Source organism: Carassius gibelio, chromosome B25 (assembly GCF_023724105.1).
Source record: "Carassius gibelio isolate Cgi1373 ecotype wild population from Czech Republic chromosome B25, carGib1.2-hapl.c, whole genome shotgun sequence".
Classification (NCBI taxonomy): domain Eukaryota; kingdom Metazoa; phylum Chordata; class Actinopteri; order Cypriniformes; family Cyprinidae; genus Carassius; species Carassius gibelio.
In genome coordinates this window covers 15,070,736-15,086,456 of record NC_068420.1, presented here as the reverse complement: position 1 = coordinate 15,086,456, position 15,721 = coordinate 15,070,736, and the positions used below count along the sequence as shown (strand labels likewise).

Here is a 15,721-nt window from a genome sequence, read left to right as displayed (position 1 = left end):
GTGCGCAAACATAAGTAATTCGCATTGCGTGATTGATTATAATACTCAAAATTAAATTTTGCATCTGAAAGGGAAACTCCTACAAATGCATATTTAGTGAGGTCAGATAAATGTCCAGCGCTAATTCTTCACAGCGCGTCTTTAGAAAATCCTGACAGTACTACAAACCCGATTCCAAAAAAAAGTTGGGACACTGTACAAATTGTGAATAAAAATAGAATGCAATTATAGGGAAGTTTCAAATTACAATATTTTATTCAGAAAACAACATAGATGACATATCAAATGTTTAAACTGAGAAAATGTATAATTTTAACTGAAAAATAAGTTGATTTGAAATTTCATGGCATTAACACATCTCAAAAAAGTTGGGACAAAACCATATTTACCACTGTGTGGCATCCCCTCTTCTTTTTATAACAGTCTTCACATGTCTGGGGACTGAGGAGACAAGTTGCTCAAATTTAGGAATACGAATGGTCCCGTTCTTGTCTAATACAGAAGTCTAGCTGTCTTACAGTAGGTCTTCTTTGTCGCATCTTCCTCTTTATGATTTGCCAAATGTTTTCTATGGGTGAAAGATCTGGACTGCAGTCTGGCCATTTCAGTACCCGGATCCTTCTTAATCTACACAACCATGATGTTGTAATTGATGCAGTATGTGGTCTGGGATTGTCATGTTGAAAAATGCAAGGTCTTCCCTGAAAGAGATGATGTCTGCATGGGAGCATATGTTGTTCTAGAACTTGGATATACCTTTCAGCATTGATGGTGCCTTTCCAGATGTGTATGCTGCCCATGACACACGCCTTGCCTTGCATTTAACAGTCTGCCTTGGCTCAGAGAAAACGCCTGCGCTTCTGGAACATGTTTAGATATGGCTTCTTTTTTGACCTATAGAGTTTTAGCCAGCAACAGTGAATGGCATGATGGATTGTGTTCACCGACAATGTTTTCTGGAAGTATTCCTGTGCCCATGTTGTGATTTCCATTACAGTAGCATTCCTGTATGTGATGCAGTGCCGTCTAAGGGCCTGAAGATCATGGGCATCTAGTATGGGTTTCCGACCTTGACCCTTACACACAGAGTTTGTTCCAGATTCTCTGAATCTTTGGATGATATTATGCACTGTAGATGATAACTTCAAACTCTTTGCAATTTTTCTCTGAGAAACTCCTTTCTGATATTGCTCCACTATTTTTCACCGCAGCATTGGGGGAATTGGTGATCCTCTGCCGATCTTGACTTCTGAGAGACACTGCCACTGTTCATTGTATGTACATTTAACTTTCCCGGCCTCTTATTGCAACTTGTCCCAACTTTTTTGGAATGTGTAGCTCTCATGAAATCCAAAATGAGCCAATATTTGGCATGACATTTCAAAATGTCTCACTTTCAAAATTGGATATGTTTTCTATATGGGGTGTGATGATTGTTTGAAAATGTATGAACACGATAATTCAAGAATTCATTGAAATACCTACAAACACTAACAAGATCTGAATTGCATTGCTGCTACTGGTTCTTAATGTTAAATGATAAATCCTTTAAAACAATCTTTGTGTTCCTAAGATGTTTCTAGAATGTATTTTGACTTTCTGTGTAAACACTGTAACCTGCATTTCTCTCACAGTGTGGGATCGCTTTCCAAACCTTACGAAAGACCTGGAACCCTATCCCTTGATTAAGCACATATTTGCAAAGTGTCACATCATGTCTGGTTCATTCCTCTCCATGATAACATAAAGAAATAAAGCTTTTGCTTGTTATTCGACCTGGCTGTTGTCCATTCCATATGTGCATTAGGTATAAATAAAACAAATTGCCTGCTTTCTGTTCTAATAGGATTGACGTATTGCTCTCGGGTTTCAGGATACGCTGTTAATCGCTGTCGTTTGAAGATCAAGTGTCTACTTTAAGAAATTAAAAACAGATACAGGAGAAAGGGGTAGTGTCACTTTACAGTCAAACGACCCAATTACGGTAATACAGAAGCCCAACCACAGGCTCTGATTGGCTGAGCTGTAACTAGTGTACTTCCCCCAGTCTGACTCACAGCCAGGACATTTCCAGTGCTGTATATATGTCTTACATTTTCTGTCTGTCATAGGAAATTCAGTAGGTATCTTCCTACTTTGCTGTGTTTCTCACTCATGACTCAACCTTTAGATTTTATGGAGCTGGTTTAAAAAAGTATCAGTTTTTTGATGTTTACATTACTATCTATGACATACTGATTATGGGAAATATGGGTTTTCTTTAATCATCAGCAACTCAATGCCACTTGGCCTTACCTCAGTTTTTCTCTCGATGTTCCTTCTATGTTACCAAATGTGTTCCTTGTTCTATTCCAGTATCATCACCATCTCTTACCAAACTGTTTGGCTGCGATAAATACCTCGCTCTCACTTCAACTTTGAGTGTATTTTATTCAATCCTGTGGCCGTTTTTGGGTGTTATGTATGATGTGAGATTGATAGATTGGCCGATGACCCCTCATGATGATTGCTGTGGTGTGTGAAGCTTGAAAGGATAATAAGATATGATTCAGGATGCTGCGCTGCATCATGTACAAATGATTTACTGCTGTTTTCTTGGCCATGTTTGTCCGAGGACCCTGTTGTGGACGTAGTGACAGTTAAATGAGATTTTATTACCATTCTGATAGACGTTTATGGGGATGCTCTTCTATAATGCAGTCTTTAAAAACATGTGCATTGCAGACTTTAAAAAACCTATACAGAATAAGATGAATAAGAATCAAAAGGTGGATATTCATAAATAGGAGACATTTGGTTACTTGTTGATTGCAAATCTCATGTTGTTGTTTTTCTTTTGAGACCTATTAGGTTCTGTATGTTATATAAACTATTAACAACATTAACAGTTAACATGTTACAATCTCTTGAACTGTATCCAACATTTAAAATTATACAATCATTTTAAATACAATAAATTTACAGTGATTTTCACTGGTGATTATGGATTGTGGAATCTGGAATTAAATTAAATTTATGCATTTAGCAGACACTTTTATCCAAAGCGACTTACAGTGCATTCAGGCTATCAATTTTTACATATCATGTGTTCCCGGGGAATCAAACCCCCAACCTTGCGCTTGATAGCGCAGTGCTCTACCAATTGAGCTACAAGAACACTTGGAATTTGGCCAGAATTGACAGTTTAAAGTTAACTTATGGTATCTTAATAATGGGCTTTTTCAGTGTTTCAGAACCTCTAATGTTCCCTGGTAATGAAAAATCCCTTTTGATATTACCCAGAATTCCTTCTCTAAGGTTATTTCGCTGAGATCACATGAGCAGCTGGTGAAAATCTTCCTGTTGGTCGGTGCTAGTTGGTATTGTTTGTGCATGAAACTATTGTGGCCTCAGTTATCATAATGAAACCCATCCTACGGTCTCTTGGTGACTCATGATGGGTCATGGACTTTCCTGTGAAAGCGAATAAGCCTCACCGTGATGTGTAGGAGCCCATAGGTGAAGAAACATTCTCCTGTCATATCAACATATCAAGTGACCTGTTCACTATCACACATAGCCGAGGTACTGACATGTCATTGCCCTTCTAAACTGCAATCAGAGAAAATACAATGAATTCTCTTGATGCACAGTATCTGTGTTGACTTCTCATGTATGTGTTTCATTGTTATTAAATGGGCTGAAGCATAACATAGAGGCTGCGTCCATGAAAGGGGTTAATGAGATGTTTAATGCATTACTTTCTAATGGCCATTATAGGCTCTGCTTATTCTTCAGCAATGAACCATTACTGGCTTTTATCTTATGTCCCCAGAGAGCTTTTCAACCCTCTGCTTCAATTACCCATTCACTGGGTGCTTTAATGCACTGGGATGCTTTGAAATAAACTTCAAAATATTCTACATAAAAATTAGCTTGATGGGTCTCTGGATACCATACTAGAGCTACTACTGCTGGTCAAGTCAAATAAAATATTATACCTTTCTCTAACAATGCATCATTTATCTGAACAGGATTGTTGGTGCTTATAGCGCTTACTTGTGCAACAGCTAGAGTGCTGTGGGTGGTTGCTATGGCATTGACATGTCACTGTTTTGAGTGGTTAAACATGTTGCTATGTGGTTGCTAATATATTTAGAATGTTTTAAGTGTTGTTGTGTGAGCACTAAGGAGTTCTGGGTGTTTTAGTGCATCTGTATGTGGTATCTAAGGTGGGCTGGGTGTTTCAGCGCGTCCGTATGCGCGTCCGTATGAGGTCGGTAGCGTGTCCGTATGTGGTGTCTAAGGTGTGTTGGGTTGTTCAGTGAATCCGTATGCGGGATCTAAGGTGTGCTGGGTTGTTCAGTGTGTCCGTATGCATGATCTAAGGTGTGCTGGGTGGTTAAGCGCGTCCGTATGTGGTGTCTAAAGTGTGCTGGGTGGTTCAGCACATCCGTATGCGGTATTTAAGGTGTGCTGGGTGTCTTAGGGTGTTCGTATGCAAGATCTATGGTGTTCTCGGTGTTTTAGCGTGTTCGTTTGCAAGATTTAAGGTGTGCTGGGTGTTTTAGCGCATCCGTATGTGGTGTCTAAGGTGTGCTGGGTGTTTTAGCGCATCCGTATGTGGTGTCTAAGGTGTGTTGGGTTGTTCAGTGCGTCGGTATGCGGGATCTAAGCTGTGCTGGGTGTTTTAGCACGTCCGTATGCGGGATCTAAGCTGTGCTGGGTGTTTTAGCGCGTCCGTATGCGGTGTCTAAGCTGTGCTGGGTGTTTTAGTGCGTCCATATGCGGTGTCTAAGTTGTGCTGGGTGTTTTAGTGCGTCCATATGCGGTGTCTAAGCTGTGCTGGGTGTTTTAGTGCGTCCGTATGCGGGATCTAAGCTGTGCTGGGTGTTTTAGTGCGTCCATATGCGGTGTCTAAGCTGTGCTGGGTGTTTTAGTGCGTCCGTATGCGGGATCTAAGCTGTGCTGGGTGTTTTAGCGCGTCCATATGCGGTGTCTAAGCTGTGCTGGGTGTTTTAGTGCGTCCGTATGCGGGATCTAAGCTGTGCTGGGTGTTTTAGTGCGTCCGTATGCAGGATCTAAGGTGTGCTGGGTGTTTTAGTGCGTCCGTATGCGGGATCTAAGGTGTGCTGGGTGTTTTAGTGCGTCCGTATGCGGGATCTAAGCTGTCCTGGGTGTTTTAGCGCGTCCATATGCGGTGTCTAAGCTGTGCTGGGTGTTTTAGTGCGTCCGTATGCAGGATCTAAGGTGTGCTGGGTGTTTTAGTGCGTCCGTATGCAGGATCTAAGCTGTGCTGGGTGTTTTAGTGCGTCCGTATGCGGGATCTAAGCTGTGCTGGGTGTTTTAGTGCGTCCGTATGCGGGATCTAAGCTGTGCTGGGTGTTTTAGCGCGTCCATATGCGGTGTCTAAGTTGTGCTGGGTGTTTTAGCGTGTCCGTATGCGGGATCTAAGCTGTGCTGGGTGTTTTAGTGTGTCCGTATGCGGGATCTAAGCTGTCCTGGGTGTTTTAGCGCGTCCATATGCGGTGTCTAAGCTGTGCTGGGTGTTTTAGTGCGTCTGTATGCAGGATCTAAGCTGTGCCGGGTGTTTTAGCGTGTCCGTATGCGGGATCTAAGCTGTGCTGGGTGTTTTAGCGCGTCCGTATGCGGTGTCTAAGGTGTGCTGGGTGGTTTAGCGTGTCAGTATGCGGTGTCTAAGGTGTGCTGGGTGGTTTAGTGCATGCGATGTCTAAGGTGGGCTGGGTGTTTCAGCGCATCCGTATGCACGTCCGTATGTGTGTCCGTATACTAAGGTGTGCTGGGTGGTTTAGTGCATGCGATGTCTAAGGTGTGCTGGGTAGTTTAGTGCGTCCGTATGCAGGATCTAAGGTGTGCTGGGTGTTTTAGTGCGTCCGTATGCGGTGTCTAAGGTGTGCTGGGTGGTTTAGCACGTCAGTATGCGGTGTCTAAGGTGTGCTGGGTGGTTTAGCACGTCAGTATGCGGTGTCTAAGGTGTGCTGGGTGGTTTAGCGTGTCAGTATGCGGTGTCTAAGCTGTGCTGGGTGTTTTAGTGCGTCCGTATGCAGGATCTAAGGTGTGCTGGGTGTTTTAGTGCATCCGTATGCAGGATCTAAGGTGTGCTGGGTGTTTTAGTGCGTCCGTATGCAGGATCTAAGGTGTGCTGGGTGTTTTAGTGCGTCCGTATGCAGGATCTAAGGTGTGCTGGGTGTTTTAGTGCGTCCGTATGCAGGATCTAAGGTGTGCTGGGTGTTTTAGTGCGTCCGTATGCAGGATCTAAGGTGTGCTGGGTGTTTTAGTGCGTCCGTATGCAGGATCTAAGGTGTGCTGGGTGTTTTAGTGCGTCGTTGCTCTGGTGTTCTGATTGTTTAGGTGTGTTGCTATGTGGTTATTAATGTGTTTTGAATGTTTGGATGTGTTGTCATGTGTTTGCTGAGGTGTCTAGAGTGTTTTAGCATATTATGTATGTTTTGAATAGTTAGTATTGCTAAGGTAGTTGCTAGTTGGTTGCATTCTATTAGTATACAGTAGGAGTTTTTCCTTCAGTCTAAGTTTATGGGAATTTTGGGCTGTTTTATTGTTCACCCAACAAAATTGTAAAATCTGATGGTTTAGAAAAGAAACAGCATGGATCTCTCCTCTTATTTGCGGTTTCAGTCATGTACTTTCTTTATGGTGCACTCAAGTGTATAATGCACAGGTTACCTGAATTATGTCTACCACTTGAGTTTTGTTCTGTCAAACAGCTTCCAAACCTTATTTGCATAAGAACTCCTACTTCCGATGGCTCGTTCAGGGATGCTGTTTTTCATTTCTATAGTTCCGAGCTGTCATCTAGTGTTTTGTAAGTACTTCCAGCTCTAACATAAGATGCGTCAGCCGGTTTGATTCATGTGGATGGATTGTCCCTCTGCAATGACACTGAGATTAGTTTTGATAACAGGGCCAGGGGAGCATGAGAAACAAAATGGACAATCACTGGCAAACCTAATGGAGTCTTGTACTTTATCACCTTCATAAAACACTCCGTTTCTACTGTTCCCCACACACACAAGCACAATCCACCAGGCTGTTATACAAGGTTAGCGTAGGGTTATCAGCAATCGTTATGAATTGGCTTATGTATTTCCTTGCATCCTGATTGGACGCCTGTGGTGCAACATGAGATTTGTTTCTTTTCTTGTAACTACAGCAGTTTCATGATACAGTATGTACTGTACAATCGTCAATACTAGAAATATTTCCGCAGCCTCAGCTAATAATATGCCTAGCAATGTTTTTTTTTTCTGAAAACATTTTATCATGTTTTTTATTAGTCTGCAAACTTAATCCATCACTATTCGCATGTTTAATCACCTCATTGTGGTTTACTACAGGATAGTACGGTATGAAACTTTTTTTTTTACAGTCCTGGATGGGGATGTTTTTTTTTCTTGCAATAGGTCACTTTGTTTTACTTAAAAATTACATTTTGATTTTGTTTTTTGTAGCAGTATACTGTGATATGATCTTGTTTTGTTTAATGGTTTGTTTGTTTTAGATTTTTGCTGAACATGCTTTTTTCGTTTCTACTTTGTTTATGTTTTGCTTGGTCTGTAGCAAACAAAAAGGCTGAAAAATGTTTTCTTTCCTACACAAAGCTTCATCCAATTTCTATATCGTCTTGTGTCCCTGCGGTCCTGATTTTTACTGAACATCTGCTATTATCTCTGTGCAAGTTTTTATTTATTTATTTATTTTATTACAGCTGCAAAGGCCTATTACAGTGTCCACTTCCCTCTGTCTTGTTGCCCTGCTCAGAATGAGTCATCAGTTCACGTTTGCTGGCAAGCTTCCAAAACTCTTTGTGCAGATCAAATAGACAAAGCAGCCTTGTGAAATCTGCCTGCTTATTCAAGAGCATTTCTAATTCCTCTTATACTGAGTGCTTAATTATGAGTTGGTGTAATTAACAATTGAGTTTCAGAAAATGTAGCTTTTAACTTGTCAGCTTACCTTTTGCATTAGTTTTTTTATTTTATTTATCTATTTATTTGTTTATTTATTTTTGCTGTCATTGCATCTACAAAGAAACAAAACAATAAATGGTCTGTTTTATTTTTGTTATGTTTTTTGTCATTTCATCACAAAACAAAATATAAACATTTTCTATTTTTGTTTCTTTGTTTTTCCTTTTCATTTGTTTTTTTTTGTTTGTTTGTTTGTTTGTTTGCTTGTGTTTTTTTATTTTTTTTTTGTGTTAACAGATCATAATTCCTTGTCAAATATTTCATCTTAACTTGTTATTTGACCAGGGATAAAGTAGTTAACTAAAACTAAAACCTAATAAAAATGTAACTTTAAATGATATAAATGTTAACTGAAATAAAATATATAAAATAGAATAAAATATATTTTTCAACTATTTGACAAGATGGCATTTCTATTTTTACTTGAAGTACTAAAGTAACAAAAACTAACTAAATAAAAACTAATACATAAAATAATAAAAACTGCAAACTATTGACAAAAACACTCTACAAAATTACAAAAAAATAAAATAAAATCTAATTCAAAATATTACCAAAAACTATAAAATTATACTAAAATATAATATTAATCTTTTATCTTTTTTTTCCAGTAAATAAGTAAATTTAAAATACCATCACTCAGGACTCTGGTCTTCTCTTATACATTTCAAATGAGCCATTTTGTGTCATTCTCCTTTTTGTGAATAAAACAAATGAGATCTGATTCACAAGGAGATCTAAGAAGAAGTCACAGGAACAGCAATGAACTGCCATAACCAGTTCTTACTTTTTTCTCTATTGCAGCTTGCATGGAAGATACCACGAGCTGGCTCCACATTTGGTTCCAATGGACTACACCAATGACCCTGATGTTAAAGTCCCCTTAGCCCTCATAGTCAACATGCCGGAACTGAAGGTAATGCTAACTATTCACTATAGAACTCCTTGATCAGTTTGCACACAAAAGCATAAGTGGGGACAGAAATATTCCTGTTCTCTTGTTTAAGCAACATGATGCTTGTGCTATGACCCTCTCTTCACATTTAGCTTATATCCGATATAATAGACACTAGTTTTTATAGGGCAAAATTGGTTTTTAATGGCCACGCTGGCTGGGCTGTTTATATGACAAAGCACAAGCGAGGGATATAACACCACTATGCTTGTGAAAGTTAACGCTCCATGAGATGATGCCATTTCAGCAAATTATGTTAGCGCTTTAGATATTAGGTGGTTGTAAAGACGCATACGTTTAATCGGACTACAGCTTCAAGAGATCATTTATAGGATTAGCCAATAAGAGCATTAGCATTATGCTAGTATTAAAGTAATAATGATGTTAATTTGTAGAGGAAACACTTTATTAGTGCCTTTCCTGAACTGATTATTGTAAAACTCTTTCAAATATGAACTTTTATTTTTTTTAACTCTGTAAAACAGTTGATTTTCAATCTACTTCATGCCCTATTTCATCTGATTTATAGGTTATGCTTTTTAGCATGTAGGGACTTTTAATATAATTGTAAACACATCCTTTAGGTTGTGGTTCCCGTGTCTTTTCACAGTGAAAGAAAACTTTTATAATGCTAGCAATATTTCAAGATGAAACTAGATTTAAGCAACTAAGGTTTACTTTATTATCCATACATCATTTTTATATATATATATATATTAAAATGTGGGTATGAAATATGATACATAGGGCTTTTTGAGAAATCTTTCAATCATCAATGTATCCCATTGCAGTATATGTTTTGCACCACAATAAAAACTAAGCTTTGATCATAAAACTGTTTCTATATTATCTTACTAAGACATATTATTGTGAATTAAAGAGTGACAACTGATATTTATTTGCATTTTATGTATGTAAAGATCAAATTGATTCACATTACAAGCTGTTTGATTTAAATAAGACATATGCACCTTTTTTCGATCATATCGCTGATCCAATCTCACCTTTCCCTAATAATTTAGACCCAACCCTAAAAAATTTGCTGGATGTTACGGCTCCAGAATGAGCCCCATTATGTCCCCCTCGCTGGAGGCATGATTTTACCGCCCTCTAAAGCCGTCAGACGCACGAAGGAGCTATAAAGCCAACCCTAGGAGGTGGATGATACTGATGGAGACCACTCAAGCTGGGATTGATGGGGCTACGACAGCTTCCAGTTTGCAAAGATCCTCTCAAGCCTTCACAAACATAAATCTCTGACCCTTCAGTCTGATAATTAGTCTTTTGGTGCAGACGTAGTGTGATTTAACACATCAGAACATTATAGGGCTGTTTACTTGAAATCTGCCAATACTGAGTTTTTTTTGGCGTACACATTGATGGATGTTTATATGATTTTGCGCAGAAGACAGTCTAACCTAATTTTCGTCAACTTGAATGAATCCAATCTGGTTTCAGATTCTCTTTATATGAGCCCTAAACCTTGCAATCCAATTTCATGTTCATTTACTTGTGCATTACATGTGTTCAGAAACTAGTGCAGTAATGTCAATAAACAAAGTATTTATCTTTTTATCTTGCAGACATATATAAAAAAAAGATTAAATTAATATCAAACAAGCATTTTACAAACTACAGTTTGAAATATAAGGCATGCAAAAATTAACAATAGCACTGTGCATAAGGTATTTTGTAATCAAAATAAACTCATACTCATAGTAGACACTTACTAAGAAAACAGTCCGATTCAAGCTTTTATGTGCTACATTATTTTTCTGGTCTTCAACTTCTAATCCGTTGTTGAAATTTCATTTGATAGCATTGTTTACTTGAAGGCTATTCAATAGGATTTATTCATCGATCCAGTTACTAACAGATTATTTGGTTGAATGTAAAGTAGCTCATCTAAATTATCATTCCTGAAGTTCCTTCAAGGTGAACTGTTGTGCTTGCTATGGCTTATACTCATCACTTGAGCAAACCCATAACCTGAAGTAACATATTACACCTCAAAACCCACATGTAAAGCTTGCTATTTTGACCTTGCAGATGGTAAAATGGCACAAAAATATCACCCTGTGATGGTGTAGTTGTAATTATGCACAGGCTGTTGAGTGTTTAAAGCAGAGCTGAGACATCAGGGTTGATCTTGCTCTGCTGTGTTCATGCTACTGTTCCCAGAGCTGTTGAGTCAGCTAGTAGCACAGGGCATAAAAATTCCTTTAGGCCAATAGCCAGTAAGAAATATATGGGCGCCAGTTTGGGGAGTCAGCCTTTCTACATTTTATCCATGACTCACTCAGCAAAACTCCCTCTGCTGCACACATGCTTATGTACAGCCATACATTTGTACTCTATACCCAGGCCTAGATACAATCTACAGAGGTTTTATTTTTTTTACATCTACATTGATTTTTAAGGCAAAATATATTGACTTAATAATTAGTACTGCTCCGGGCGTGTTTTCACGTTGTGTGTGTGTTTCACTACTCACTGCTGTTTGAGTGCACATGGGTAGGTGAAATGCAGAGCACAAATTCTGAGCATGGGACACTATAGCCACACGTAATGACACTGTTAGTAAAATATATAAAAAAAAATAATGTGGTTATATGTGGTATTTTTATGTTTGCACCATCGCCCCTTTGATCGTAGGTTTCCGTAAGAATATCCAGAAACATTTTGCACAGTGTTGTTACGGTTACTGTCAATTTCAGAAATTGAAATTAAGCTGAAATAAAATGTAATATAAATAAATGGAAAAACTATACTGCGAATACTAAAACTACCATCAACATAAAAATGTAAGAAGGTGAATTGAAATGAAAAATAATAATAAAGAATCGCACAACAAATTTGCTATAACTTAGACTGACACTGGAAATACTTCAAAATACTACTAAATACAAAGATCTGTCATGAAACTCTATGTGGTGCAGCCCGATAAGGTCTAACTCAATCTGATATAATCACATCATTGCTCACAAGGTGCAGATGATTGGTTGCTTTTTGCATCAGCAGATTGCTGCTCAACATTGAAAACTTGGCTAGTGCTTGCTGTAGCAGTTGCAGCACACTTCAGAAACCCTCCTCCTTCCCCAGCTCCACCTGTATAGTTCTGCTACAGGGTAATTTCATGTATGTTATATATTGAGATTATTTCATGTATGTTATGTATTTTCTTTTCTACATGCTCGCAGTAGCATGTCTGTGGAAGTATTGGCAGTAGCAAGTTGGTACTTGCTCTGCTTGCAACAGAAACATAGCAGATCTATTCCAACAAGACCAAACACATTAACATTGCCATGTGCATTACCAAGCTAAAATCTCAAAGAGTTGAGTGACATGACAGATTCATGACAGAAACACTATAATAGTGGATAGACAGATCATACTAAAAATACACCTCTCTAGTTCTTTTCATTGTGGCTTCCCAATAAACCTAATAAAATATTAAATTCCTGTTTTCTAGGAGAATCCGTTCAGGAATCGGATTGTGGAATCATTCTCTGAAGACGGCCAGGGGAACCTCAGCTTCAACGACTTTGTGGACATGTTTTCAGTTCTCAGCGAAATGGCTCCCAGAGAACTGAAAGCCATTTATGCTTTTAAAATATATGGTAAAAGTCATTTTTTATTAACTCATGTACAGTCCACAAGAACAAAAATATATATTTTTTAACAATGCGATTGTCACAGTGCACCGTTTTAGAGGATGTAATAAACGCTTATATTGCAACTTTCACAAAACGCTGCTGCAATTTTTATTTAGTCGTTAAATTTTATCTTCTTGTTTTGTTCTTAGACTTCAATGTGGATAATTACATCTGCAAGGAGGACTTGGAAAAGACTCTAAACAAGTTAACGAAGGAGGAGCTAACACCAGAGGAGGTTAATCTGGTGTGTGAGAAGGCCATTGAGGAGGCCGACCTGGATGGAGACAGCAAGCTCTCCTTCGCCGACTTTGAGAACATGATCTCCAGGGCCCCTGACTTTTTAAGGTAAGAAAAAAATAGACGTTATAAAGTGACTTATTTCCTCAGATGCATTCTATTCAGGGTTTTGCTTATTATAAATTGTAATTTAAAGTTAGAGTTTTGGTAATTCAGTCTATCCCAGATGGTGGAGAATGTGGGCACAGTTCTCATTATAGAATTTCATTCATCACTAACATAGATTGAATTAAATGATCAAACCTAACTCAAAAATGGCAATTTAATGCTTATTGGTGTTCTGTAGTGTTAGCTTAGCATGCTAACATCAAACACATTGAAATCTATTGAAAAAAATTGCTGAGACATTATTTGTAGAATTTTCCAACATCAGTTGCTTATTAGCTTCTTTTTTTTGGATAGCATGCTGACGTATATACTTAAGCTAATTTTACTAGTTATGAGTTTGTACTTCACAAAAATGATGCTCATCATTTTACTGGGAGTTCATGTGTTCATATCAGACATACTATGTCCTTATCAGTGTAAATGCAGTTATGCTAGTTGCTAAAGTTCTGGGTAGCTTTGTACTCTGGAAGCACGCTGCTATAATTTGGCTGCAGTGCGCTTAATTATGCTTTATAGGGCAAGAGTTCTTCTGCTTGGCTTTAATAGGCCTTTTTGGATGGCACAGCTGTGCCTCACTTACCACACGATTGACAGGAAGGTTTTGTACCATCATTTGGAGACCTAGATGCCAAACAAATCTAGAATGTCAGTCAAAGAGAGACTAACTTTCTTGAACACTCATAGAAAGTTAACGCAGGATTTATGCCCTTAGCATACTGCTGACTGTAGGTTTTTGCTACTTAAAGGTGAAGTGTCATTTTTGCACTAACAAATTCTAAAATAAACAAAAAGCAACACTGTTTGTATGACTCGGCAATTTAAAACTTTCATGGGAAAAATGAACCCATAAATCATATCTCATATATACATTGATTATAGAGTTTAAGGATTTTTAATTGTTTCATTTTTTTATTAATCTGTTGTGCTTCTTACAGAAAAGAATTAGTTGAAATGCTGTTGCGTAATAATTAACTAAACACACGGTATTACCTGTCTTTTTTATTAAACACTTCACGACCTAAAACTTTAACTTGGCAGTAAAATATTATTTTTCAGCCTTTATTTTTTTTTGCCTTTACCTGATTATGCATGTTTTATTTTTTGTGTGTGAATCAGTTATGGGGAGGAAAAGAACAGAGAAATCATATAGAAACCAATAACCACAATTTAGTCCTTTTAAATTGCTTCATCACATTCCTTCAAATGACAGTGAATGGTGACATATGGTAATAATAAACTCGGCTTTTAAAAGAATGACACAGCACTTTCCCCGAGTGTCGTGTGCACAGGTGGTTAATGTCTACTGTTAAAGATCTATTCTAACTCAATTCTTTCTGCTATTAAACTGGCAGAATTCCAAATTCATTTTAGAATCAATTTTTCGAGTGGTTAAGACTAATGCAAATCCTAAAATATATCCTGGGTTTCACTTTTTTTTTGGTCTTCGAAATGATTCCATCGCTTTCCTGACGTGAAACGCTGTAATTCGATTTTGACTGGTCCGTATGTTTTTATCTTTAATCTAATATGCTGTTTCTATCTGTCATTTTTCTGTACTGCAGCACCTTCCACATACGAATCTAAACTGGCTTCAGTGGAAGACACCAATGCTGATGTTCCCTGAAGTCCACAAGGGAGGATAAACCTCTACTGTTGTTTTCCTTTGATTTTTGGAAACACACTTGACAGGATTACTGACAAATGCATGGCTGTTTCATTACCAATGAAAAGATTGGATCAGAAATCCCTTGTGTTTTCAGAGAAAGGAAATGGAAAGTTGAGGCCTTTTGTGGGTTTGACCCACACCTCGTCCTGGAGTAAAACTGATGTGGATTGTAAACCACTTTTATGGGCTTCTACCAATGTCCGCGGCACGTTGGACACAAATTTAACTCACTCTCCCACTTCTAGGACTCTTATTTGGGATCAAATAAATCATGGGACAGTTTTCATTCAGCAAGGGACAAGCAAACTGGACAAGAGAGTGAGAGAGAGGGCTACAAGCACATTATTGGCATCAGCGCCACCGAGACAGTGTTTTCTAGAGCTATGCAATCTTTCTCCATAAAATGCATGAATTAGATTACTTTCCCCACCTTTTCCCGTTCCCTAATGTCCCGACAGCTTTGCCATTTCATAATCTAATTGCTTATAGAACTGGAGCATGACGACAATCATATCTAAATGTTCTCCAGTTGAATGAAGGGCTCTGTCATCATATATTCTGTAATTGTCTTCTCTGTCATCCGCTCTCCATGTATTTGTCTTGCCCGCAGATCCCTTCTGTCCTAATTTGAGGAGTTAGTGTCAAACTGTCTCTTACCTTTTTTCAGTTTTGATGTGATAGAGGGCATTTGACTTAACTTTTAATAAAGGTTTTCTGTTGATTGTTGACTGAGTGCATCTATTGATATTTTGGGGTTAATACTTGGTTTTGTGACAAAATGAATTATTTAAAGGGATAGTTCATGCAAAAATTACAAGTCCATCATCATTTACTCACTCTCATGTTGTTCCAAACCTGTATTTTTTTTCCATAGAGCACAAAAGAGAAATTACGATGAATGTTTACATCACTCTTAAAGTAGAGAGTGTAGTCCATGTGACTTTTGCGCTATATTGCAATTTTCTTTTCTTTTTTTGAGGGACAGATCATAATTTATGACGCTGACATTTTTTGACCTCTGCTGAAGGGATAGTGAAATAGTATAAAAATC

The 15,721-nt window shown here is 38.1% G+C and overlaps 1 protein-coding gene across 4 annotated transcripts in view; it reads left to right on the top strand.

Moving 5' to 3' along the window:
• cib2 (calcium and integrin binding family member 2) overlaps positions 1-15,396 on the top strand; it is a 30,426-nt gene extending 15,030 nt beyond the window's left edge. For all 4 annotated transcript variants that reach the window (XM_052598035.1, XM_052598033.1, XM_052598034.1 and 1 more), the window contains exons 3-6: positions 8,793-8,904; positions 12,416-12,563; positions 12,749-12,944; positions 14,567-15,396. In XM_052598035.1, coding sequence (XP_052453995.1) covers positions 8,836-8,904; positions 12,416-12,563; positions 12,749-12,944; positions 14,567-14,588 — 435 coding nt within the window. In that variant the 5' untranslated portion in view covers positions 8,793-8,835 and the 3' untranslated portion in view covers positions 14,589-15,396. The remainder of the gene's footprint in view (positions 1-8,792; positions 8,905-12,415; positions 12,564-12,748; positions 12,945-14,566) is intronic.
• The last annotated feature ends 325 nt before the right edge of the window (positions 15,397-15,721 follow it).